The 26,675-nt window shown below is 49.4% G+C and overlaps 2 protein-coding genes across 20 annotated transcripts in view; one reads left to right on the forward strand and one right to left on the reverse strand.

Annotated features, from left to right (window-relative positions):
• Positions 1-18,184, forward strand: part of POMGNT2 (protein O-linked mannose N-acetylglucosaminyltransferase 2 (beta 1,4-)) — a 54,939-nt gene extending 36,755 nt beyond the window's left edge. For 8 of the 11 annotated variants that reach the window (XM_027040835.2, XM_027040836.2, XM_053221559.1 and 5 more), the window contains one exon: positions 15,853-18,184. In XM_027040835.2, coding sequence (XP_026896636.2) covers positions 15,853-17,700 — 1,848 coding nt within the window. In that variant the 3' untranslated portion in view covers positions 17,701-18,184. Of the gene's footprint in view, positions 1-10,199; positions 10,341-11,002; positions 11,025-15,065; positions 15,213-15,852 lie in introns of those variants that run through there. The other 3 variants (XM_053221558.1, XM_053221561.1, XM_053221562.1) reach the window with 3 other exon arrangements.
• GASK1A (golgi associated kinase 1A) overlaps positions 4,193-26,675 on the reverse strand; it is a 118,861-nt gene continuing 96,378 nt past the window's right edge. For 3 of the 9 annotated variants that reach the window (XR_008298066.1, XR_008298059.1, XR_008298065.1), the window contains 2 exons: positions 24,739-24,829; positions 4,193-15,451 (listed from right to left, as the gene is read on the reverse strand). The gene's annotated coding sequence lies outside the window, so the exon portion shown is untranslated. The remainder of the gene's footprint in view (positions 15,452-24,738; positions 24,830-26,675) is intronic. The other 6 variants (XR_008298063.1, XR_008298060.1, XR_008298064.1 and 3 more) reach the window with 6 other exon arrangements.

Below are 26,675 nucleotides of genomic sequence, written 5' to 3' on the forward strand. Positions count from 1 at the left end.
CGTGAGATCATGACCTGAGCTAAAATCAAGAGTCAGACACTTAACCAATGGAGCCATCCGGGTGCCCCCAAAGCCTATTTAAAAAAAAAAAAAAAATTTAATATTTATTTATTTTTGAGAGAGAGAATGAGGGAGGGAAGAAGGGGCAGAGAGAGAGGAAGACACAGAATCCGAAGCAGGCTCCAGGCTTTGAGCTATCAGCACAGAGCTCGACGCGGGGCTCAAACCCACGAACTGTGAGATCATGACCTAAGCTGAAGTCGGATGCTTAACTGACAGCCAGCCAGGTGCCCCTAAAGCCTATTTTTAAGAGAGTGAAGGGTCATTCTAAGACCCTTTGTCAGGAATGACTCCAGGGCACAGCTCTCCACCTTGGGCCAGAGATCCAGGCCTCGGCAGATGTTTCCAGGAGGGGTTCCCTTCGGGGGTGTGTCCCCAGCTTGCCTCCTTGCTGGAAGATGGAAGCTGTGGGCGAGGGCTCTTTCCATGTGCTGCAAGCCCCAAAGCCTTGTGCTGTGTGAGCATGTGTATCCTTCCCTGCTTTCTGCTCCTGCCCCTCACCTCTGGAGTCCACGGCACCAGAACAGGCTTTGTCTGGGACAAAGTGATTGACAGGTAACTTGAGACTAGTGTGGTCTGGTCCATACAAGTTAACAGACCCCTCCCCTCCTTGAGGCCTTCATGCCTGGAGCAGGCAGGCTGAAAACCTGATCCAGGCTGTTGGTGCAACACCTTAAGAGTCCAATCAGGACTGCGTTTTCCATGGAATGAGTTTATTTCCAAAGAACACAGGTTTGTAATCAGCCTTCCAGCCCCACAAGCAGAGAAGGTGCCACCGTGGTCATTGTTTTGAGGAGTAGAATCAAGGTTCGGGTCGGTCCTTTTGTTTGGCTTCTTTCCCCCAGCCAGGACGGCTCTTAATCTGCCTCTGACAGGACTTCACTGGGGAAAACAGCAGGGACTCGGCCCTCCTTTTCCGGCAATTCTTGTGCCTCGTGTGGAAGGGTTGTATCCCCTCAGTCGGCAGACAGGCCTTGGAGAATCTGGGGCAGAAATATTATAGATCTCCTCTTGTAGGAAGATGGGTTTAAAGAGAAATTTGCTAAAGTGGGGTTACTTTTTAAATTCTGCAAAGTAAAAAGATGAGATGTGGTGCCCATTTTGCACGGGCAGCGGATTTTTGTTTTGCGTGGACTTGCTCATACGTTTTGAGGTCCGAGTGGGTTTATGTTTGATGGTTGGCAGTAATCTGGGGATCGGTTTTAAGTGCAGGTTATATCCTCAGTAGTTAGTGTGTTGGGACAGGAAGTGCACCGTAGGGCATCTGGCGTGTGGTCCCGAAGTGATGGAGAAGCCGCATTGTCTTCACTTAGGGTGTGGGTGAGATGAGTAGTGGGGAGAGGTGGTTTTTCCAAGTTGTATTTTCTCCTCTTTCTAAAGGAAGAACAAGCAAACGAGGACCAAGGTCGTTGGGTGCCCTGTGAAGCCTGTCTCCTTTAAGAGTTGCAACACATCTCGTCACCCGCCAGCATTCGCTCCCCTGGCCTCCTCCCTGCTGCAGCACCGAGGGCTCTCAGCTCCTCAGCCGTCATTGGTCCAGGAGGTGGCTGGGTGGGAGTTAACCATATCAGCTGGCTGAGTGGACAAGTTATTCCATGGGGAGGGAGAACTTTCTGTCTGTAGCTGGATATAAACCAGGGAAGCGTGTTGCTTCATTTGAGGGTGGTGGCCATGTCATGACCGTGAGAGGAAGCTGTCCAAGGGGAGAAGCGGCATCCCAGGGAGGCAGAGCAGAGAGGGCGAGTCCTCTCCGACAGAGTCCTTTAGCTACCAGCCCCACCCAGCCAGCCCAGGGTGGAGTGTGGCCTTTGAGCAGGGTGGGATGTGTGGGCCTTTAATTGGGCTCGCCCCTCCCTGATTTGAGTCCTTTGAATGCTGTGTTTCTTTTTCTTCTTCATCCCCTGCCCTACTTCAATTAAAACCAGGTCTTCTGTGTCTTGATGGTTTTGAGCACAGTCTTTAGAGTCCGAGGACGCTAGGTTAATATCTAGACTTCACACTTGCATGGCCTTGGGCAAGTCGTTGAACCTCATTGACCTCAGGTTCCTCACCAGAGAATTGGTAATAATGATACTTCATAGGGTTGAGGGGAGCACCAAATGGGATGTTGTACGTAGAGGCTCTGGGAACCCCTGAAGGCAAGGCAGGCTTGGAGCAAGGGCCAGGCTGGAGGCCTCTGTTAGGACATCTGTCTTAGCCTTGCCCAAGCAGGAAAAGAGTTTATTTTTCTTTTCTTATTCTCTGTGTGGAATGGCCCATGTCAGAGACCCTCCGGCCTCCCCAGATCCCATCCCATTGGAGGCTCTGCTCAGACGGGGCTGGTTTCCCTGGCCCTTCACAGATCACCGGACCCTCATACCCACCCACAGATCCTAGATGGACAGGACATTTTTCAGGGGGCACTAGGAGGAGACAAAATATATCATCCTGGGTGACCTGTGCCTCTGAGGGCTACCGTCTTTCCTCTTCCTTGTCCAAGGAGCCTCATGACAAGACCCCTCTGGGGCAGCTCTCATCTCTGAGAGGTAGTCCAGGTGGAAATGTGTGGGGTCAAGTCCTGACCTGTGGACAGGTCCTGACCAGTGGCCCTGCCACTGAGACTGTTTCTGGAAAGAAAAAATGGGGACAGAGTGAACCATCATGCCGCATGGTGGTAAGGAAAGAATCAGTGGGGTCGTGCATGCACGTAAGGGACGCCGTATGGCACTGGGACAGCGGGAACCAATAGGCGTGTGGTGCTTTCCACATCTGACTGCAGACGAGGGTGGAGGCTGCCCCCTGCTCAGAAGCGGGTTCACTCGGAGAGAGAGGATTAGAGACAGCAGGTGAAGGAGGGGTGAATTCCAGCTCTGTCTTTGAGCTGTGAGGTCTCAGGAGAGTAAGTACAAAGGAGGATGGACTGCTTCGGCGTGTGAGGGAGCGTCCTGTCACTGCAAGTACCTTGTGATGCTGGGATTCTGGCCCCTCCACCCATTTCAGCAGAGCCAGGTGACAGAGTCGGGCATGGAGGCCTTCAGTCTGAAGGCGTTCTCATCCCTGATCACCATCATTCTGAGTAGGCTCTTGGCGCACAGAGTGGCACTAAACAGTGGGTCAGACATCAGGACTGGACACAGTACGCCCTGTCAGCCCGTCTGGCGAGCCGCAGTCCCGCAGAAGGCAGCAGCTTGGCTGAGTGTCTTTCTTAGTCCCCAGTGCCAAGGAGGGTGACCTGAGTTCTCCCTCACCGTCCTGGTCTCCCTACCACTGCCTTATTGTCACTGAGACTAGTGCCCTCTCCAGGAGCACTGAAAATTGGCCTGGAGAAAGGGGACATCACCGGCTCCGTTTTCTGGTAAGCAAACTTGGCCCAGTTAGTCTCCACCATTTTGAATTTCCTCCTGGAGTTTTTTCATCCAGAAACATTTTGAAATGGTGATGGAGAAAGGCCTCTTTTATGTTGTTTAGTGCTAGGGGTCTGATTAACGTGCTCTGTGCCTCCACTGTTATCTTTTGAAAACTCTTCTGAGCATTTTGCCCAATCCTTGAGTTCTCCTGGCTTATGCGGGCTGCTGCAGTGCATTTGGGGGATCCGGGGAAAGGGGACACAGAGGGAGTGTGGGAAACAGACCGAAAGATACTTTACAATAACCATTGACTGGCCAAGTACTTGTTGGTTTTTTCCTACTGCACTTTGGCTACTTCACAGCAGGTGAAAATGCAAGGGTGGCTTGTCATCTGTCTTCACAGTGGCAAAATACAGTAATAACTGGGTTAGTTAGTGTTCCCCCAGAAGCAGATCCTGAGACAAAGATTCAAGGAGAAGTAGATTATTTGAACTGCATCCCAATAAACATGAATAAGGGCATGAAGAACTGAGACCGGGAAGGGAAAAAGGGCATGCCTCAGGCCGATTATGGTGTGGGCAACCGCCTAATCTGTCAGGGAACTCTGGTGCCGGTGTAGAACGTGCCTCTGAACTCTCCTACCTGGGGAGGATGGGGTTTTCTTTCTTTCTTTCTTTCTTTCTTTCTTTCTTTCTTTCTTTCTTTCTTTCTTTCTTTCTTTCTTCCTTCCTTCCTTCCTTCCTTCCTTCCTTCCTTCCTTCCTTCCTTCCTTCCTTTCCTTCCTTTCCTTCCTTTCCTTCCTTTCCTTCATTCGTATTTTCATCCCAGTATAGTTAACATACCGTGTTGTATTAGTTTCAGGTATACAATATAGTGATTCAACAATTCCACAGGAGTGGGGTATTTATGCAACTTTTCTCATCAGATATTGGTGCAGGCTGCCTGGCCTGAACATGGTCAAGTTAGAAACCCGCGCAGTCTGGCCTCTGGGCCCCGTGCTTTAACCACCGCACGATTTCTAGCGAAATTCTCTGCCCATCCCCAGCAAACCTTCCTTCCCATTTTCCTCCTTGGAAGGCAACTTGCGAGCCTGGAGGGCCCCGTGGTCCAGTCTGTTTTGTCCTGTCTTCTGTCAGCATCCTTCTGGCCTGGCAGGGAAGGGGGTGGTCACTTAGCATCTACCTAGACATAGTCCTCTCTCCTCCCCAGGCTCAAAGGCTGGCCTCTGCCTGGTTGCCTCACCACGTCCTGAACCCCATGTTTCCAGTTCCCATAAGCTTGATCTCAGTTCTGAGCTTAGGGCCTCCCTGGGATTGGCTACTGCTCACACAGGTCCAGAGGAGAGCCCTCGCCTCCTTCCTCTTGTGACCCCACCTCACTCCCCACCTGCCTGCTGCCAAGCTCGCGTTTCGCCACAGGGAGGCCTAGCAGAGGGGCAGGTGGCACACACCCACCTAGAGAGCTGCCTGTGTAGGTTAGAGGTTGGTCTTTCCTCGTGTCCCTGCAGCTCTTGCTCCCTGACGTTCCCGGGGTGTGTCCGCTGCAGCCTTAGCTGCTGTTGGACAAGTTCCCGTCTGTGATCAGAACAAAATCCGCATCAGCGCCTGCCCCGTGCATCTGCCTTCCATCTCTCCAGGGAGGGCTCTGTTTATCTTATATTTTCTAAATATTCACTTATTACTTATCCACTCCTTAGAATTCTGTCATTTGCAGCAGGGATTTATTTGATTATTTATTGTTAACTTTTTGACTTTTTATTACGGAAAACGTCAGACACAAAAGAGGACCACAGAAAGGCCGTCATCACCATCTTTCACAATGATCAATTTGCTACCGTCTTGGTCCATCTGCCTCCGTGCTTTTTTTGCTGGAGTATTTCAGAACAAACCACATACATGTCATTTTACCTATAAACACTAATGTTCTCTTGTTTCTTAAGTTTTCTAACTTTTTATGACTTTTTAAGTAATTTTAGACTTACAGAAAAGTTACAGAAAATGCTTCACTCAGCTTCCTCTGATGTTAAATCTTACATAACCACAGTGCAATGATCAAAACCAGGAAATTAACATAGCACCATTACCTAAACTACAGACCTTATTCAAATTCTGCCAGTTTTCCCACTAATGTCCTTTATCTGGTGCAAGATCCTACCTTGTGTTTAATTGTCGTGTCGATGAGCACTGGGTGTTATATGTAAGTGATGAGTCACTAAATTCTATTCCTGAAATCATCATTATACTATATGTTAACTAACTTGGATTTAAATTTAAAAATAATAATTTTAAAACAATTTAAAAAATTGGCGTGTCTCCTTAGTCTCCTTCAATCTGGGACAGCTTCTCAGTCATTCCTGGTCTTTTGTGACCTTCACTCTTGACGAATCCTGGTCACGTATTTTGTAGAATGTCCTTCAATTTGGGTTTAATGTTTTCTCTATTAACTTCTCTATACGCTATATTCAGAGCTAACAGTGGAGCTAGACCAAATTTCCCTATTTAGAACTATAGATCGAGGTCGTGTGTTTGGGTAAGAAGATGACAGAAGTGAGGTGCCCTTCTCAGTGCATCATTGTCAAGGGGTACATGAGGTCAGTAAGTTATTACTGGTGATGGTAACGTCGATTACTTGTTTCAGGGGCTGTCTGCCAGGCTCCTGTGCCGTAAAAGTTCTATTTTTGCCTTCATAATAGATATGTATCTCACAGGGAGACAGTTTGAGACTATGCAAATATCCTAGTTCTCGTCATATTTCCACGCACTAATTTTAGCAGTCCGGCAGTGGATCTTGCCTGAAACCATTATTACTGTGATGTTGGCCAAATGGTGATTTTCTGTTTCCGTCACTGCTTCTACATTGACTAATTGGAATTCTACTGTAAGAAAGATCTGTTCCTGTGTCCTTATTTATTTACTCAATTGTGTATTCGTATCAGTATTGACTCTTGCATACTTATTGTGTTCTCTGGGCTCTAATCCATTCCTATTGCTTTAAAAAATTTTTTTTAAATGTTTATTTTTGATATATGTAGAGAGAGAGACAGAGCATGAGTGGGGGAGGGGCAGAGAGAGAGGGCGACACAGAATCCAAAGCAGGCTCCAGGCTCTGAGCCGTCAGCACAGAGCCCGATGCGGGGCTCGGACTCACAGACAGCGAGATCATGACCTGAGCCGTAGTCGGACGCTTAACCGACTGAGCCACCCAGGCGCCCCAATACCTATTGCTTTTTGTTACATGGTCCCAGATCTAGCCGCTGGGGCCTCCTTGTGCCTTTTTGATATGTCCTCATCATTTTTTGAGAACTTCCTTACATTCTGGCACTACGAGATATTCCAAGCTCATCTTGTACTTTCCCTGCCCAAGCCCTGGACGCAGTTATTTTTCACAGAGCCCTGGTTCCTTGGTAGAGGATGATACTAGGAATCAATACCTGAGTGCCGCCTGAGTGCCAGCTGTGCCGTCACTGCTCCCAGGCTCTCCCGCTGGTCAGAACTAGGAGCTGCCTGCGTGTGAGTGCACGCCTGCCGCCCCACCCCCACCCCCAGCTGTTCTGCTCACATCCCTCCTGTTGTGCCAGCCTGAGTCCCTCTTCAGTTCCCTGACCCAGATCTGAGCTGAGGCCCTCAGGGCCGCTGTCCAGCTCCCCAGTGAGACACCCTGCTCATCGGCCTCTGCATTCCCTTCTGAAGCCCTTTTTTGTCTCTTTCCTTTCTCAGTTCTTTCCCTCTCCTGACACTATGGATGAATTAACTCTCCCTCCTCCTGGCTCTTTCTGTGTCCTTTTTTTCTCTTCTTACCCCCTAGAGAGATGTCAGAACTCCTGCTATGGGCATGTGAGGACACAGGTTTTCTCTGAGCAGCCTCGGAACTGTCCGTCCAGTGGTATGGACACTGTCCATGTGGTTAGGATACTTGGTTCCCACAGAAGAACCAGGGGACACTGGTCAGAATTGGTCAAGTACCAGCAACTTAATGTGATTCAACCTAATAGCAAAGTAGTTCTTAGCTGGTGGGGCTGGGTAGGGAATTTCCAGGAGGGGGCACATGTTTTTGAAAAAGTATATGCAGCAGTATTATTTTACATATGCAGATGGCAGATATAAAATACCAACTTCAGGAGGTAAAGGTTGATGAAATCCTTCAATCTTGGGGGTAGACATTGTAAAGAGAATCATTACGAATAGGGGATTCTTGGAAGAAGGGGATACTGGACTTTACAGTTGAGTATGGAGCATTAAAGAGTTTCTCTTCTTTATTGGCGGGTACTTAAGTTTGAAAAGACAGGGAAACATTGATGTTTAAGCAGATTTCTTGGCTGCAGGGTTCTGGGCTTGCAGAGATCCTCTCCTGGAGATTAGCAGGGCTGACCGGAGCACAGGCAAAACCCAGCTAAGAAGGCAGCGGCTTGTGTCCTTTTTGTCACTCTGGGGCTGGACCAGAAGTTCTCTGCCTTTGTTCCACAAAAGCCTTGAAGACCTGCATGAAGGACATGAAGTTTGTGGGCTCTCAGGATAGCTGTGACTTTGCCTTCTTCCTTACAGACCAAGAAGGCCCAATGGGATTGAATGAGTGGGAGCTTTGTTAAGGGAGTAGCTTTAAATCCACAGGGTTCAAATCCACAGGAATTTGCTTAAAGTTAGTCATCTGCAGACTTCGGGACTTCAGCTGCCATAAGGAACACGCTCTTTGTACTCCGTTCATGCCAAGCTCCCCCTCCAGGCACCCCATTCTAACTCCTAGGCTTGCCTCTCCCACACTGAGTGGAGGGACACTGAGGCTGGGAACTTGTCATTGGGTTTTCTACCTCTGTTCTCCCCCATCTCTGGGCTACTCTGCTCAAAGACTTACAGTAGCTCCCCATTGCCTATAGGATAGAGTTCAGATTTCTTGACCTAGCACCAAGGCCATTGACATTCTGGCCTTCGCTGATTTTTCTTTTTTAGAAAAAAGTTTTTAATGTTTACTCATTTTTGAGAGAGAGAGAGGCAGAGAGAGAGGGAGACACAGAATCCAAGGCACGTTCCAGGCTCTGAGCTGGCAGCACAGAGACTAACGTGGGGCTCAGACTCACAAACTGCAGGACCATGACCTGAGCCAAAGTCAGATGTTTAACCAACTGAGCCACCCAGGTGCCCCATAGTTTCTAATTTCTAATACAAGAGTTTCTTGGAGGGCTTTGTTTACCAAAGTTAGAAGGGTCATGGGGAAACTGATACCAAATAGCCCCACTAGGTTAGAGCACAGCTCAAAAACAGAAGGCACAGGTCAGACCCCCATGTGTTTGCTCCACACAACATGCACAACAACAAAGTTGAATTATTCTTAGTTTAGAGGAACCAAAACCCCGACCCAAACCAGCTTCCATAATAAGGAAAGTTCACAGCAGGAAGTCCAAGTTATAGGGCTCTGAGATGTCACTAGGGTCCTTCCTGTCTCTCCTCCATCATGCCATCCTTGTTCTCAGGCTGGTCAGCAGATGGCAGGCAGCGGCCATGGGACAGCACCTTCTTTTGTGTCCAGTGGGTGGGAACATGGGATGTGACTCCTTCCCTCCGTTCTACTTGGTTCTACTCAGGTAGCATGCTATGCTGGGCCAGTAAGTGGCTCCAGAGGCTTGTTCTCTGCTGATCAGCCCTCTCGAGGTGGGAGGTAGGTCTTGGCTTGCTCTGCACCTCCTGGGTATCAGGGGGAGGGGTGGCTTTCTGAACAAACCTGAGGTTTTAGTAGGAAGAGGAAAGGAGCATGGATCCTGGGTAGAAATAGTGCCCCCTCTGTCCTTCATTAATGCACTAGACTTGGAAGCCCAAGTAGAGAGTTGGGTGACGGACTCTGGCCCAAGATGCCAACAGAGGACAGCATGTCCTATCTCAGTCCCCATCTGTGGGAGGAATCCTCTTAGATTTAAAATCCTTTGTTTCAAATGACTGTAATGAAAAGTGACAGTTCCCGCCTCAGCACCAATCATCTTTTGCTTCGAGTCAGATGAAGGCAGCCAAGTGTGTCCAAAATGTTTTAAAATGCCAAACTTCATTGTGCATCCCTGTGGCCCTTTATTAACCATCTGGTGCCTCAGTTTTTTCCCTTTTCCCCTCTGCTAGACACTTATTAGGTTGACCCTAATTGCGTGAAATTGCTGTTTTTGTACGTGACAAGCAGTCAGCTATCAGTATTCATGAGGTTCAACGAATACACCATTTCTGACCTTCTCCACAACCCTGTGAGGTGGGTGCTGGGCTCTCGCTCTTGCTGACGGGGAACCTGACTTCAGAAAGGCCGTGCCGTAAAGTCATGGAGCTGGGGTTTGAACCCGAGTCTGTCTGGCTTTTTAGCCTTAAACTTGCCTGGACAGCACACATCCTCCTCTGGGAGCCACCGACCACCGGTAATGCGGCAGGAACTCAGAGCCAGGTTGGTGTAGGGTGTGATGTGATAATTCCTGAGATCAGGGGTCTCCAACAGAGCAGACCAATTGGTCAGACTTCTTGGTGCGGTCGGTGCCCTGAGACCGAGGTGTGCTACCTGTCCCCCGTACCCCCCCTGCACCTTCCCTGCCCCCCCTGTCGGGGAGGGTTAGCAGAAGGTGTGGCTGCTCTGGCAAGGTGAGAACTCCAGAGGACTTTCCTCAGGGAGGGGGAGGGAGGCTGCAAGGGATGGAACGGGCCTGCCCTCCCTAGCAGAGCCGTGCCCAAGGGGGTGAAGAGCGGCTCATCCACATCAGACCTGGCCTGGCCCTAGCGGGTGGCAGCTGGGTGGAGCAGTGGACGGACTGGGCTGTGCGGGGAGCCACCTGCCTTCGCTGGACCCTGAACTTAGAAGCTGCATGGCCAGGCCTGCACGTGACCTGCCGCTGTCCCCAGCCTTCAGGAGGCAGCACTCGCCAGGAGTTTAGGATGCCTCCATTTTTAATCCTGCCATGTCGCAGAGTTGCTGGATGATTCAGGGCACCTCTCTAAGGTGAGGAGGACTCGCTCAGTAGTTCACCTGAACGACGGTGGAATTCCTGGGGCGCCTGGGTGGCTCAGTCGGTTCAGCGTCCACCTCTTGGTTTCAGCTCAGGGCATGATCTTGCGGCTTTGTGGGTTCAAGCCCCTCATCAGGCTCTGTGCTGGCAGTGTGGAGCCTGCTTGGGATTCTGTCTCTGTCCCGTCTGCCCTCTCCGACTCACGCCTCTCTGTCTCTTCCAAAGTAAACTTAAAAAAATTAATAACAGTGGAATGCCTTCCTAAGAACAAAGAGCCCTGTTTTCTTTTTTTTTTAAGTGTATTTATTTTGAGATAGAGAGCATGTGCATGAGTTGGAGAGGGGCAGAGAGAGAGAGAGAGGGAGACCGAGAATCCCAAGCAGGCTCCGTGTTGCCAGCGCAGAGCCCAACGCAGGGCTCGATCTCCTGGAAAATGAGGTCATGACCTGAGCGGAGATCAAGAGTCGGACGTTAACGAACTGAGCCACCCACGCCCCCCAGAACTCCGTTTTTTAAATAAATTTTTGTGGTACTCATGAGTTTCCAAGTGCTGCTGTAACAAATTTACCAGAAACTTGGCTTACAATGACAGAAATTTATTCTCCCACAGTTCTGGAGGCCAACAGTCTAAAATGAAGGTATTGACAGGACCGTGTTCCCTCTGAAAGCTCGAGGAGGTAGGGGCACTTGGGTGACTCAGTCGATTGTCTAGCTATGGCTCAGGTCATGGTCTCCCAGTTTGTGGGTTCGAGCCCCGTGTGGGGCTCCGTGCTAAGCGCTCAGAGCCTGGGCCCTGCTTCAGATTCTGTGTCTCCTTCTCTGCTCCTCCCCTGCTCACATTCTGTCTCTCTCTTTCTCAAAAATAAATAAACATTAAAAAAAAAAAAAAAAGCTCAAGGAGAGAACCCTTCCCCTTTTTGGCTTCTGGTGGCTCCTGGGAGTCCTGGGTGGTCTTTGGTTTATAGCTACATGATTCCAATCGCTTGTCTTTGTTTTTACGTGGCTGCCTGCTCCGTTCCTCTGTGTTTTCTGTCACTTTCTGTCACTAGGGACACTTTCATTAGATTTAGGGCCCACCCTAATCCATTATGATCTCATCTCAAGATCCTTAAATAATTGTGTGTGTAAAGACCCGTTTTCCAAATAACATCACATTCTGAGGTTCTGGGTAGACCTGAATTTAGACATTATTCAACCCACTAGAGTACCTCTAAATATATGAAATTAAAGGTGCTTGGTTTTGTGTGGAGGTAAGTGGGGGCCCACGACCCTGGCCTCGTGTCCTTGTTGCCTACCACCACCCTCGGCCCCCAAGGATGAGGGTCTGCAAACCACTAGGTACTCAAGGCTCCAGGAAGCCCTCGTTCACCATATCTCATGGTGATGAGACTTTGGACTTATAATTTTGAACTGATGCTGGAATACATTAAGACTTTGGGGGCTCTTGGGATTCATGGCCTAGTTCTTTGGTTAAGAGCCACTTGGTGTTTCTCAAATGTGGTTGTACCCCCCAGAATCACCTGGGAGCTTAGTAAAAAAGCAGATACCAATGAGACTTTGGGTGCTGGTCAAAACAGAGTAGACACATTTATCCCTACCCATCCACTAATACAGCTAAAAATACAGGACATTGTGTATAAAACATCAGAAGACTGAAAGGTGGAGAGAAGAACACAGTACTGAGTTCCTTGGATTTTCTATTTGCCTCCTATGTATCCCAGACTGGGTGCCAAAGAAGCCCACAACCCAGAAATGCCAGTGAGCATCGACCAGAAAAAGCCCCAAGGAAAGCTCGCTCTCTCTCTCTCGTCAAAGGACTGGAAAAGGAACAGCCTAACGAAACAAACCTTTTGGAGAGTAACACCCTATTCCTGCAAAACACCAAGGAAGATTGCTTCTCCCCTCCCTCCTGGTTCTAGTAAAGGCTGAATGGACAGCTTAGACATCCATCCTTGCTTTGTGGTAACCAACCAGGTACCCACCCCCACCTTCAGCACTCCAACCTACCCTCCCCCGATGGGTCTGGATGAGAACCTGGACCTTTACCACCACCCAGAGGTAACAAGATGTCCCCCCCCCACCACAACAGTCCCCTTGAGGTGTCACTGGAGCCTAGACTTCGACCCCCACCCAGTGATGATGAGGTACCCCCTGGGTGTCATTAGAGGCCAGCTGAGGAGCTGAGATTTCCTACTCCATGGTTCTGCTGTGTCTCTCACTCTCCCTGCCAGGGTGCTGTTGGTGGAGGCCACACGGGGAGCGTGGATTTCCTCTCATCCAACGGTAGAGACTCCGTCCTTTTTCTTCCCCCACTAGCATGGTTCTTGCAAAAACCTGCTAAAATAGAAGGTTTAATATAAGCTCCAGAGTATCATAACATTATACCCCAAATGCCCAGGCTAAGTCTCAGCAAAGAAAGGAAACATATAAAGAGCAAAATGGAGATTTGAGAACCGAAGAGTGTAGTAACCAAAATGTAAAAAATCACTGGAATGGCTCAATAGGAGAATGGATATGACAGAAGAAAAAAATCAGTGAACATGAAAACAAACAATGGAAATTATCCAATTTAAACAACAGAGAGAAAATAGACTGGAAAAAAATTGAAGAGAGCCTTAGAGACCTAAAAAGAAAGACACACACACACACACACACACACACATATTTATAATTATATATATAATAAATATTTACAATTATATATATATAATATTTAACATTCATGTACCTGGAGGCTGAAAAAGTATCAGAGAAACAATGGCTGAAAATTTCCCAAATTTGGTGAGAGATACAAACCTACAGATTCAAGAGTGAATGAAGCCCTAACAGGGTGAACCCAAAGAAACCCACACCAGGACACCTGATAATCATCAGGCTTCTGAAAACCAGACTCTCCAGAGCCACATGAGAGGAAGGATGCATTATGTCCAGGGGAATGGCAGTTTAGGTGCAGTGGATTTCTCATCAGAAATGTGGAGGCCAGAGTGCAGAGAGAACTGTCCCCCCCGAGTTCTGTCCCAGTGAAAATATTCTTTAGGAATGAAGGTGAAATCAAGACTTTGTCACTTGAGGGAAAACTAAGAATTTGTTCTCAGCAAACTTCCCTACAATGGTAATGAAGGGAGGTTCTCCAAAGAAAAGAAATGATAACCAAAGAAAACCTGGGACAAAGAAAGAGTGGAAAGAATAAAAATATGTGTAAATGTAATAGGCTTTCCTTTCCCTCTCGAGAAAATGACATTTGACAGTTGAAACCAAATTTGTAATACTGGCTGATGTGGATTTTAATGTCTGTAGAGGAAATGTTGAAGATGATTGCAAGGGAGAAGGGTAAAAGAGCCCAACAGAGATAAGGTCTCTTTACTTAGTCGAGATGTAAAATGTCAATACTAGTAGACTGTGCGAAGTTGCATGTCAATAGTATGATGCCTAAAACAACCACTAGAGAATCTGTACCAAGAAATACACTCAAAAACAGTATATATAGATAAAAATGTAATTCAAATAATCTGCAAGAAGACAGGAAAAAGAAAAGATGCCTGAGCCATACTCCAGACCTGTTACTGAATCAGAACCTCCAGGATCTGTGCCTGGGAATATACAGTTTTAGTGAGTGCCTCTGGGGATGTCGACAACCAGGCAGGTTTGAGAATTTGTGGTCTAGACCAGTATTTTTTAAACAGCAAATTGCTGACCCTGTTAGGCTGTAAAATCAATTAAGGTGAACACCCCCCCACCCTTCCCCACCTTTTAAAACAGAATAGAATATCGGGCTGGAAAAGGAAACACTGGAGTACATTATAGCTAGTCAGAGTAATTCTTTGTGAAATGTTCTGGTGGGGAATATAATGTGCATACGTATGAATGTGTGCGCGCTCAACCCTTAGATGAGGATAGGCTGGAAGAGACAGTGTCCCCAGGAAGGACCGTCAACTGATGCTGGGTAGGAGTTGGTAGACGAGTAGCCTGGCTTTCGCAGAGTAGCGACGGGCTCATTGATGTGCCCTCTGTTGGCTTCACTCCTTGTCCCTCTTAATTCCCTACTCTCCTACACAGGTTTCTTGGGATAATTTCTCAAACTATTTTGACTCCAACCCTTATCCCTGATTCCAATTCTGAGGGAACCCAGCCTAAGCCACTGCCTCTTTCTGAGCAGGACTGCACTTTGATCTTTGTGATCGCAGGGAGAGGGAAGTTGCAGGACACCAAGAGTCCAAAGCTAGCCCCAAGGGAATCAAGGGGCAGCTCCGTCCCTCCCCAGCGCAGTGCCGTGCAGGCATCAGGTGTTACGCGTGCTCCTCCTGTGAGGCCTGAGCGTGAGATCCGTCAGTCTGAGCCGTCCTGGGCTTCACTGCAAGTGTCACCCTTCCCCGGAGCGCAGAAAAACAGAGCAGGTGGTGTAGCCCAGCCAGGCCTCTCTGTCGGGGTGTCAGTGGTGACGTGCAGACACAGTTCTGTTACTGGACCATGGAGGGGGCACAAACCTACCCGTCCTTTCATGGGACTCTGAAAGGCATGATTTCCAAATGGGAGCTTTAAACAAGAGCAGAGGGTCCCCCGTATCCCACAGGTGCACCTGCTGTGTGTCCTAAGAAGGCATACTGGGGTGCTGGGGTACAGCCTGGCAGTGACACTCACAGGCCTTCAGTCCCACATAAGGAAAAGTCCAGCAATGCCAGGTCCCTACCCAGGATGAGGACCGTGGCCTCTCATCACAGGTCCTCTGGTTAGCTGTGGCCACAGTGGTGCTTCATAATAAACAGCCGCAGGATTTGGTGATGGACAACAATAAGCACTTACCCAGCTCAGACGTCCCTGCATTGACCGGTGGTTCTGATGATCTTGGTTCTGAACCCGGGGGTCAGGTGAGCTACACCGGGCTTGGCCGGAGCAGCGCTGCTCCACACGCGTGTCACTCCTCCTGGGACCGGAGGTTGGGCTGAACACGTTCTCCTCACGGCAATGTCATAGGTATAAAGAGGGCGAGGCCAGCCACACACGCTCTTTTCAAGGCTCCGATTATGCCTTCTCTGCTAACACTTCATTGGCCAAAGCAAGTTATGCGGTCAAGCCCAAAGTCAAGATGCGGGGATGTATACTCCCCCTGTGGAGGCAGAGGGGAAGGGAGGCAGTGAATATTTGGAACAGCCGTCTAATCTACCACACCTTCGAACGCGCAAGATGGTTCAAGAATCCAGTGCCGGGGCGCCCGGGTGGCTCATTCGGTGAAGCGCCCGCCTCTTGACTTTGGCTCGGGTCATGACCTCAGGGTCGTGAGATCCAGCCCCGGGTGGGGCTCCACGCTGAACTTGGAGTCTGCTTAAGACTCTCTCTCTCTCCCCCTCTGCCCCTCCCCTGATCGGTGCCCGCATACACGCTCGCTCTCAAAACAAAAAGAGAATCCAGCGTTGTGGCAGGCACAGTGCCCGACACGCCGCAGGAGCCTAAGGTGACCGCAGACAGACCGTGCCGACACCTTTCTTCCCTTTTCCTTGTCTCCCGCAGGCTTTTGCCGACCGTCAGCGTGCCCGCAGAGATGGGTCGAGCCCGCCAGGCCTGTGGCACTCCCCGGGGGCTGTCCTGTCACTAGGGCCCCGTGGTGGCATTAGGATGCACCTGTCGGCGGTGTTCAACGCCCTCCTGGTGTCCGTGCTGGCAGCGGTCCTGTGGAAGCACGTGCGGCTGCGTGAGCATGCAGCCGCTCTGGAGGAGGAGCTGGCCCTCGGCCGCCAGGCCCCAGAGCCGGGCCCCGCGCTGAGGATCGACTACCCCAGGGCGCTGCAGACCCTGATGGAGGGCGGCACACACATGGTGTGCACGGGCCGCACGCACACTGACCGCCTCTGCCGCTTCGAGTGGCTGTGTTACTCCAGCGAGGCCGAGGAGTTCATCTTCTTCCACGGCAACGCGTCCGTCATGCTGCCCAACCTGGGCTCCCGGCGCTTCCAGCCGGCCCTGCTCGACCTGTCCACCGTGGAGGACCACAACACCCAGTACTTCAACTTCGTGGAGCTGCCGGCCGCCGCCCTGCGCTTCATGCCGAAGCCCGTGTTCGTGCCCGACGTGGCGCTCCTCGCCAACCGGTTCAACCCCGACAACCTCATGCACGTCTTCCACGACGACCTGCTGCCTCTCTTCTACACCCTGAGGCAGTTCCCCGGCCTGGCCCACGAGGCCCGGCTCTTCTTCATGGAGGGCTGGAGCGAGGGCGCACACTTTGAGCTCTACAAGCTCCTCAGCCCGAAGCAGCCACTCCTGCGGGCACAGCTCAAGACCCTGGGCCGGCTGCTGTGCTTCTCCCATGCCTTCGTGGGTCTCTCCAAGGTCACCACGTGGTACCAGTATGGCTTCGTCCAGCCCCAGGGCCCGAAGGCTAACGTCCTGGTCTCGGGCAACGAGATCCGGCAGTTCGCACGGTTCATGATGGAAAAGCTGAACGTGAGCCGGGCAGGGGCTCCCCTAGGCGAAGACTACGTTCTGGTCTTCAGCCGTACCCAGAACAGACTCATCCTGAACGAGGCAGAGCTGCTGCTGGCACTGGCCCAGGAGTTCCAGATGAAGACGGTGACGGTGTCCCTGGAGGACCACGCCTTTGCAGATGTCGTGCGGCTGGTGAGCAACGCCTCCATGCTGGTCAGCATGCACGGGGCCCAGCTGGTCACTGCCCTCTTCCTGCCCCGTGGGGCCACTGTGGTCGAGCTTTTCCCGTATGCTGTCAATCCCGACCACTATACGCCCTATAAGACGCTGGCCACGCTGCCTGGCATGGACCTCCAGTACGTAGCCTGGCGGAACATGATGCCAGAGAACACAGTCACGCACCCTGAACGGCCCTGGGACCAGGGGGGCATCGCTCACCTAGACCGGGCGGAGCAGGCCCGTATCCTGCAAAGCCGCGAGGTCCCGCGGCATCTCTGTTGCCGGAACCCTGAGTGGCTCTTCCGAATCTACCAGGACACCAAGGTGGACATCCCATCCCTCATCCAGACCATACGGCGCGTGGTAAAGGGCCGGCCGGGGCCGCGGAAGCAGAAGTGGACTGTCGGCCTCTACCCAGGCAAAGTCCGGGATGCGCGGTGCCAGGCGTCAGTGCAGGGCGCCTCCGAGGCGCGCCTCACCGTGTCCTGGCAGATCCCGTGGAACCTCAAGTACCTGAAGGTGAGGGAGGTGAAGTACGAGGTGTGGCTCCAGGAGCAGGGCGAGAACACCTATGTGCCTTACATCCTGGCCCTGCAGAACCACACCTTCACCGAGAACATCAAGCCTTTCACTACCTACTTGGTGTGGGTCCGCTGCATCTTCAACAAGATCCTCCTGGGACCCTTTGCAGATGTGCTGGTGTGCAACACGTAGCCAGCGGGCCGTGGCCAGGCCTGGGTGGGGGCGTGGCTCCTCCAGCTCAGTGGCCCTGGGCCCACTAGCCCCGTGTGGTGGCTTCTGGGAATTGTTTATTTATTGAGCAGGCCTGCCCCAGGCTTGTGCCCCTATGTCATCTTCCCGCATCTGGAGTGTGGGGTCCACAGTCCTCTTTGCCCTGGTACGATGGGACCCTCCCAGCCCCCTTCTCCCATCCTGAGCATCCAGACCGTGGAGAAGGTCCTTAGCGGGAGGAGGAGGAGGAGAAGGAAGAAGGAAAGTAAGAACCCTAAGGAGCCTCTGGCTGAGTAATCGTGCCGTTCCCTACGGAATCTTTCTGGTTGATCTCCAGGTGTTTGGAAACTGTGAGTAGATCACGTGGTTGCTTGGGTGGGTGGTTCATCAGCTTCCGTCATCATGAAATTCGCCTGTAGCACAGTGAAGGTGTGTGTGGAACATTCATTAAATGATTATAAACATCTTGGTCCAGTCTTTTTTTTTTGGACAGCAGGAAGGGGGCTGCTAGTCGGTACCCACATGCTCTTTAACCCCAGCTGTCACCCGAGGCGACGTGGTGATGGGAAAGCACCGAGGACTGTGACGTGAGACAGGCTGGTTGGATTTCCTCTTGATCGCTGGATGGATATTGCATTTCCGGCTAAGTGGGGCAACGAGGCTGGAAGCGGGAGGGACAGGGTTGTGGTGAGCAAGAGCAGTGTCCACCAGGGGGTTTTCTTAGGCTGAAGAGGACTCCCAAGACCACAACAGACCACACTTGGCATCGGGTCCCCTTAGAAGGACATAGGACAGGACGTTCAGCAGAACAGCGTAGAGCACTTTTCTTCTGCAGGAGGAGCCCTCACAGCAGCCCCGGGGCCATCCTCACCCTGTTCCGCAAGTCCCTGCTCGAGGGTGACAGGGCAAGACCCATGTCAGTAGTTGGGGCCACTGGTTTAGAAGCCCCATAGGAGCCATTCTCTTTCAAACAACGGTCTTAGTTCCCAGGGCCCTCAAGGAACATCCCAGATTCTAAAGCCATTGCACTCGGGGGAGCCCCCAGCTCTGGCGTCCCACCAGATATTTTAGTTCATTCACAGCCCTTCCAGTGCAGATGTAGCTTATCTGTCAGACGTCAGTTTTACTGTGAGCAGTTTTGCCAAATAGCACACCTGACATTCCACCTTTGTCTGGCTTCCGTGGAAACAGCTAAGATCAACTGTGTCCTGAGAGAAGAGAACCTGTTGCAAGTCTGACTCCTGGGAGGGACAGAAAGGGGGTAGAGTCCCAGGCTGTAGCTCAGTTCTCAGATTGTCACACCAAGCCGATCAGGAGTTCTGGAGCCAAAGTGAATTAGATGAGTAGCCTGGTCACTGGCTGAGGGCTGCTGTGGGAAGCATGGCCTCGGTGCCGGTTGGTGGTGGGTTCAGAGTAAGAGATCTAAAGTGGCACATTCTCACGGCCACCTGTGCCTCCCTGACATTCCTCTTACCCAGAGTATCTTTGTCCCTAACTGTAGCCTCCGTATGCCACCTTCTCCAACTGCCACATTCATCCACACAGAAAGATTCAGTTCATTTGGAAGTTTCACACACCGCCGGTGTGGAGGTAAAATGACCCAATTATTTGGAAACCATTTGGTGGGTTTTCACTAAAGCTGAACACATCGTTACCCTGTATCTTGGCAACTCCACTGCTAAGTATACCCAAGAGAAACGAGTACTTATGTCATCAAAAAGACATGTATAAAATCTTCACGGCTCTACACAGCCAGAAATTAAACCCAGAGTTTTATCAACAGGTAGCTTCATGCCAAGGACACAGCAATTAAAAAAAAAAAAAAAAAAAGAAATCTGGGTATACGCAGCAGTGTAAATCTTACAGATACAATGTTGAGTGAAAGAATAAATGTTGTATGATTCCATTTCCATGAAGTGCCAGAAGAAGAAGAAAAATCTATGGCAGTAGAAGTCAGAATCTCTACTGGGAAGGGTAAAGACAGATGGACACAAGGGAACTGGGGAGGTTGGGAATGTCGAGCTGGGCGGTGGTCTCACAGCGATTATCCGTGTAAGCAGTCATCAGCTTATACTTGAGATTCGTGCACTTTATATACTTTACGTACATTATACCTTAATTAAAAAGAAACAAAACCTTGGCTCAAGGGGCAACTCTTCTGGAAAATTCAGTGTGTGTCTCCTCCAGCTCCTTGGTAATTAGGGCCTGCCGCATCCCCCAAACCCCAGCCGTGCCCCCGTCATGGCCTGATACTCTGCCCCTGCACGGGGTTGCCCACAGGCTAGCGGCTCTGTGTGGGTGTTTATGTGCGTGGATCATGATGTAGAAGAGGCGCCATGAATGGTTCACTGTTTCAGTGAAATGATGGATTTCTGCCTGTGTCCAAATGGCTTTTCACAAATTTATAACTCTGGTTTTTTTTTTCTCTTAACATTATAACATGAACACTTCACCATGTCACTGAAAGTTATTCTCTGAAAACAAGATTCTGGTTGGCTGTAGACCATTCCATTGGACGGACTCAAAAAAAAATGGATATCCTTTCCCCAGATCACAGCATCTGTTACCTGGCACGAACCTGGACCTATGTGCCCAACAGCCCAGCCCAGGCCCTTCGACAGCACTGGCTGTTTTTTCTTTTGCTTCTTCTTTTTGTTTTTAACATATTTCTTTCATTGATGTTTAGTTAATTTACAGTGAAGTGCATAGATCTTTTTTTTTAATATATGAAATTTATTGTCAAATTGGTTTCCATACAACACCCAGTGCTCATCCCAAAAGGTGTCCCCCTCAATACCCATCACCCACCCTCCCCTCCCTTCCACCCCCCATCAACCCTCAGTTTGTTCTCAGTTTTTAAGAGTCTCTTATGCTTTGGCTCTCTTCCACTCTAACCTCTTTTTTTTTTTTTTCCTTCCCCTCCCCCATGGGTTTCTGTTAGTTTCTCAGGATCCACATAAGAGTGAAACCATATGGTATGTCTTTCTCTGTATGGCTTATTTCACTTAGCATCGCACTCTCCAGTTCCATCCACGTTGCTACAAAGGGCCATATTTCATTCTTTCCCATTGCCACGTAGTTGAAGTGCAAAAATCTTCAGTGTAGAGTTCCGTGAGTTTCACTCATACATATTTCTTTGTACCCCCACGCCCTTGCAAGATGTAGATTATTTCCATCATCCCCATATTTGCAGTTAAAAAATTTTTTTTAAGGTTTATTTTTGAGAGAGAGAGAGAGAGCGATTGAGAGAACCTGTGCAAGCGGCAGAGGGGCAGAGAGGAGGACACAGAATCTGAAGCAGCCTCCATCCAGGCTCCAAGCTGTCAGCACAGAGCCCGATGTGGGGCCCAAACTCAAAAACCGCAAGATCATGACCTGAGCCGAAGTCGGATGCTTAACTGACTGAGCCACCCAGGTGCCCCATATTTGTGGTCTTTTTAAACATTGGAGATTTAGTAGGCAAAAATTGCTTGTTAGTATATGGGAGTCATAAGAGCGCATTTAACATTAAGGGTATTAACATTTTGTCATTACTGTTTGTTTTAAATTTGTGTTTTAACACAGCCCATCAAAGGATCAGGGGAAGGGAAGGGCAGCGTGAGAGCTGGGATCTGGGGTGCTCAGGAAGCCCCTCCGACAAGCCCTTCACAATAACCAGCGTCTCCCTCCGCACCCCGTGAGCCAGCTCTGAGGTCACTTTGCTGGCTGTGGGGGAAGGGGGGGGTGGCAGCAGGCCAGTGCGAGGCTGGGAGGGGAGCACACCTGGACACCTGATGCAAAGCAGACACCGGAGGGGTGCTCCTCAGCCCCTGACTGTCTAGTCTCTGGCCGCCCCTCTCGGCCACCCCTGTGTGGTCAGGCAGTCTAGGTTCACCTGCCTCTGCCCCAGGCGTCTTCCAACAGCGCGTATGGCCCCATGGAGGGTGTCTTCATGAGGGCCTCCCCCTCCCAGGACAGGAGGGTAGCATCAGGCCTGCACATAGTCCTCTTCAGATGCGGGAGAGGGTGGAAGGGAGGCAATGACACGCTGCTGTTCCTCCCGCGGGGGGTGCGGCCCTGCTCTCCCTGTCCCCGGGTTGAAGATGGCGACAGCCTGACCAGGCCCTCCTGGTCAGCACCACGGGCAGAGACCAAGGCCGCACCCACATGCGGAAAGGCCCTGTAACGTCTCCCTTCAGGAGCCATACTGGCTGTGGGACTCCAGGGCCTTTAAAAAAAGTTTTCCTGTCTCACGTTCAGGTCCTTCATCCATTTTGAGTTTACTTTTGTATATGGTGTAAGAATGAAATCCGGCCATTTGTAGCAACGTGGATGGAACTGGAGGGTATTATGCTAAGTGAAATAAGTCAGGCAGAGAAAGACAGATACCGTATGTTTTCACACATATGTGGATCCTGAGAAACTCAACAGAAGACCAGGGGGGAGGAGGAGTTACAGAGAGGGAAGGAGGCAAACCACAAGAGACTCTTAAATTCTGAGAATAAACTGAGGGTGGATGGGGGGTGGGGGGAGGGGAAAGTGGGTGATGGGCATTGAGGAGGGCACCTGTTGGGATGAGCACTGGGTGTTGTATGGAAGCCAATTTGACAATAAATTATATTTAAAAAAAAAGAAAAAAGAAATAAAGGAGTTTTCATTTCTCCTCCCAAAGGAAACCTCATGAAGGCACACAGCTAATTTAGAATTTGAGATAATTCTGTCTGACTTGGGGAATAAAAAGCACGAAAAGGTGCAGTTGCCTTCTGGGAGATTACATCCTATGGAAATAACCTGTGCCAGGATGTTGCACTATCAGACTTCATAGGTTCAGCTAGGTCAGCCTTTTTCTAGGATGGCTAAGGTGTAGCAAACAAAATACAAAATACTCCAACTTGAATTTCGTGGAACAAATATTTGGCAACACTACCTTCTTCCAACTGATGGAAAGTGTGAGGCGGGGAAGGTTAATAATCCCTGTGCCCCTTGCTCCTGTTGTCCGAGTGGAAACCAGAGGCACTGGTGGGAGGGAAGCCTCACACATGCCTCGGCTCCAGTAAGAAGTAGGGACGAAGCCAAATGCCTGAAAAGATGCAGGGAAACTGGTGGTCTCGTGTGCATTGCTGATAGGAATGTAAAATGTAGTCTGGGAACGGCTTGGCAGTTTCTTAGGAAATTAAACATATCACCATGAAACTGCACTCGTGGGCATTTACCCCAGGGAAAAAATTCTGTATGAGAATGTTAGAGTAGCTTTAATTGTATTAGCCCCAAACTAGAAATGACCCAGCTGTCCTTCAGTGGGTGAGCTGTAAACAAACTGTGGTCCCTCTGCACTACGGGATACTAAATAATAAAAAGGAACAGTAATAAAAAAAAAAGGAACAGACTATTGATAAGAGCAACAATCTGCACGGATCTCAGGGGCGTTGGGCTGAGTGAAAAAAGCCAGTTTCCACAGTTTACATACTGTGTGATTCCATTTCGATACCATTCTCAAAATGACAAAAAAGGTAGAGATGGGGAACAGGTTTGTGGTTGCCGGGGGTTAGGGTGGGTGAGAATAAAAGGGGTGGGTGTGACTACCTAGGGGTAGCAGGAGGGAGACCTTTGTAGTGCTGGAACAGTTTCATATGTCGATTGCCGTGGGACTTAAGGGACCTACACGTGACAAAGTGACATGGAACCATGCACATACAGTATGGCAGTGTTAAGTTCGTGGTTTTGGTATTGTACGATATTTAAGGAAGATGTAACCACTCGGGGAAACTGGATGAAGAATACACAGGACCTCCCCGTACTATCTTTGCAACCACTATGAATTTGTAATTATGTCAAAAGTTAAAAAAAAACCAAATCCTTGGGAGGAGGAGAGGAGCAGGATCCAGGCTGGGCCTGGAGGAAGAGTTCAGGGAACTGCACAGCCTTGGAGGCTGCTACTGGAGCTGTGAATTCAGGAGCCAGAAGCTGAGCTCCGGTCCGAGGCTCAGGATGCCACGGTCACTGTCGCAGCTGCTGCCACTGTCACAGCCACCTCAGTCACCACAGAGCTGGTGACCGAAAATAGCCGAGAGGAGCAAGAAGACATCCTCCACCTCACTCTCCAACCGTCCCATGAGTGCATCCAAATTGTGGCATCTAATTTGCATCCCGAGACCTACTGGGCTGCAAGGGAGTCTGGGTAATAGCATATGCAGCCTGGGCAGCACAGGAAACCTTCCTAGAAGGGCGGGTTGGACGACCTGATCCAAATTACACATCCACCACTGTCACCCCCCAGGGCTAGATGTGTCTTTGTGTGGGGACAGAGCTTCAATGTGTGCAGGGCAAAGAAAGAATGTATCTATTCCTTCCCACCACAAAAGTCAGCAAGATGCCTGGTGTGAGTGTGTGTGTTTTAAATGTTCACTAGAATAAGGCAATCAAATGTGCAAGAAGCATTCACCTTTGGATTTGCCTTTATGCACTAGCCTCCCTGGTTACGCCCTGTGTCAGTCACGTGGACATGTGGAGGTGAGGCCCTTGTTCCTTGGTGTTATGCGGGGTCTGTGGTATAAATGATCCTCCAGAAAATGATGCTGGGGAGACACACACAAGAAACTTTAAAAATCATATCTTGGGGAGGAGCCACGATGGCGGAACAGCATGGAAGTTTTTTGTGTCTCCTGTCCATGAAATACAGCCAGACCAACACTAAACCATCCTACACACCTAGAAAACTGATTGGGGGATTAACACAACAATCTGCACAACCTGAACCACAGAATTCATGTACGCGGCACGGAGAAGTGAACTTGGGGAGTGAGAAGGTGCAGGAAGGGAGGTGCTTTTGTGAGCCAAGAGAGGACGGAGACTGGGGCGGGGGGGGGGGGGAGAGAATACGGGAAAAGCACCCCTCCCCAAAAGCAGCTGGAGAAAAAGTGGAAAATTGGAAACAGCCGCAGGGACTAAACTAAAAAGGGAGAAAGGAGAAAGGAGAGGGCTTAAATTCCATTAAGACTGTAAACAGGGGAGCGCAACGGCTGCAACTCCGCGGCTCCATACCTGGCGGTGCTCTGGTGGGAAGGGCGAATCCCCAGGAACAGAGTGGAGTCCAGGAAGTTCTCGGGCCACACGGGGAAAAGCGGTTCCACTGCTGGAAGGACATTTGGTAGAGACTGTTGAAACCAGCTGGTCCCGGCAGACCCCAGAAGGCGGCCACATTCGCTGGTGCTGGAAAAGGTCGTTGGGGATGAAGCCTGGTGCCAGATGTGTGTTGTGATTTTCCATAATCCCTGAAACCCTGCTGCTACACCGTCTCGCGAACTTTTTCTGGGGCGGGCGGCACCTGGCCGCAGTCTCAGGGCACCGGCAGCAGCAGGGTCCAGCAAGCGTTCCTGGCTGCGGCCAACATTCAGCCCTTGCTCATTCGGCCACTGGTCGGTGAGACCCTCCCGCAGAGGGGCGGAACAGGTCAAAGCCACAGTCCTTTGGAAGTAAAGGGCCGAGGGAAACAGCTGCATCTGAGACAAAACTCGGGAGAGAGGTACTGCCTGGGACTGGTCACGGAGAGTGAAAGAGCGGGGAGTGGACGAAAGCTGAAGACAGAGGACGGGTGCGTGATTGCTGACCCAGGAGAACAGCCTGGGTGGCTGGGTGACGCCATTTTAACCGCTCCAGCGGATGCGCATGCGCACCTACGAGCACCGCACGCTCCGCCCCAGTAGGCCAGCAGCGCCATCTAGTGGAGAGCGGAGCCATTACACTGAGCCCCGCCCAACTGCGCCAACCTCGCTCTTCAACACAAGTCTCACCACCTGCTTAATTTATGGACTCTAAAGCACTACATAGACTGACTTCTAGGGGAAAACGAAGCAATTTCAGTCCTACTTCAATCTGTTAGCAGGTCCATCTATTCAATTTTCTTTCTTTCTTTCTTTTTCTTTTACATTTCTTTATCTTGAATACAGAAAGAGAAAAACTCATTTTTATTTTCAGTTTTCATTAAAAATATTTTTCTTTAATTTTTATTACTATATTTTTTACTTTTGTGTAAATTTTTTCAAATTCTATTTTGCTTCCATCACTTTATTTTAGTCTACTTAAGTGTATTCACCTTTTCAAATTTTCAAATGATTTTCTTTTTCTTTCTTTTTCTTTTTTCCCTTTTTCATTTCTTTTCTTTTTCTTGAATGAGAGAGAAAAACTTCATTTTTACTTTCAATTTCTATTAAAAGTATTTTGCTTTAACTTTTTACTATATTTTTTGCTTTTATGTAACTTTTTTCAAATTCTATTCACTTCCATCATTTTATTTTAGTCTACAGTGTATTCACTTTTTCAGATTTTCAAACGATTTCCTTTTCTTTTTCTTTCTTTTTTTAATCTTTTTTTCTCTTTCTTGTTTCTTTTTCTTGAATACAGAAAAAGAAGAGATTCATATTTATTTTTAATTTTTATTACTTTTCTTTTTTTCTACTTCATTCTTTACTTTTGTGTATATTTTTTCAAATTCTATTTTACTCCCATCATCTCATTGTAGTCTACTTCAGTGTATTCATTTTTTCAAATTCTCAAACGATTTCTTTTTTTTTTTTTCCTCCCCGCCCCTTTTTTTCCCTCTAATCTGTCAAACCACTTTCAACACCCAGACAAAATACACCTAGAATCTAGCATCATTTATTTGGTTTTTGTGTGTGTGTGTTTTTAATTTTTTAATTTTAACATTTTTTTAATTTTAATATTTTTTATTTTAATTTTTCTACCTCATTAATTCCTTTTCTCCCTTCAAAATGACAAAATGAAGGAATTCACCCCAAAAGAAAGAGCATGAAGAAACGACAGACAGGGATTTAACCAACACAGATACAAGCAAGATGTCTGAACCACAATTTAGAATCACAATAGTAACAATACTAGCTGGAGTCGAAAATAGATTAGAATCCCTTTCTGCAGAGATAAAAGAAGTAAAAATTAGTCAGAATGAAATTAAAAATGCTATA

The sequence above is a fragment of the Acinonyx jubatus genome, chromosome C2 (genome assembly GCF_027475565.1).
Source record: "Acinonyx jubatus isolate Ajub_Pintada_27869175 chromosome C2, VMU_Ajub_asm_v1.0, whole genome shotgun sequence".
Classification (NCBI taxonomy): domain Eukaryota; kingdom Metazoa; phylum Chordata; class Mammalia; order Carnivora; family Felidae; genus Acinonyx; species Acinonyx jubatus.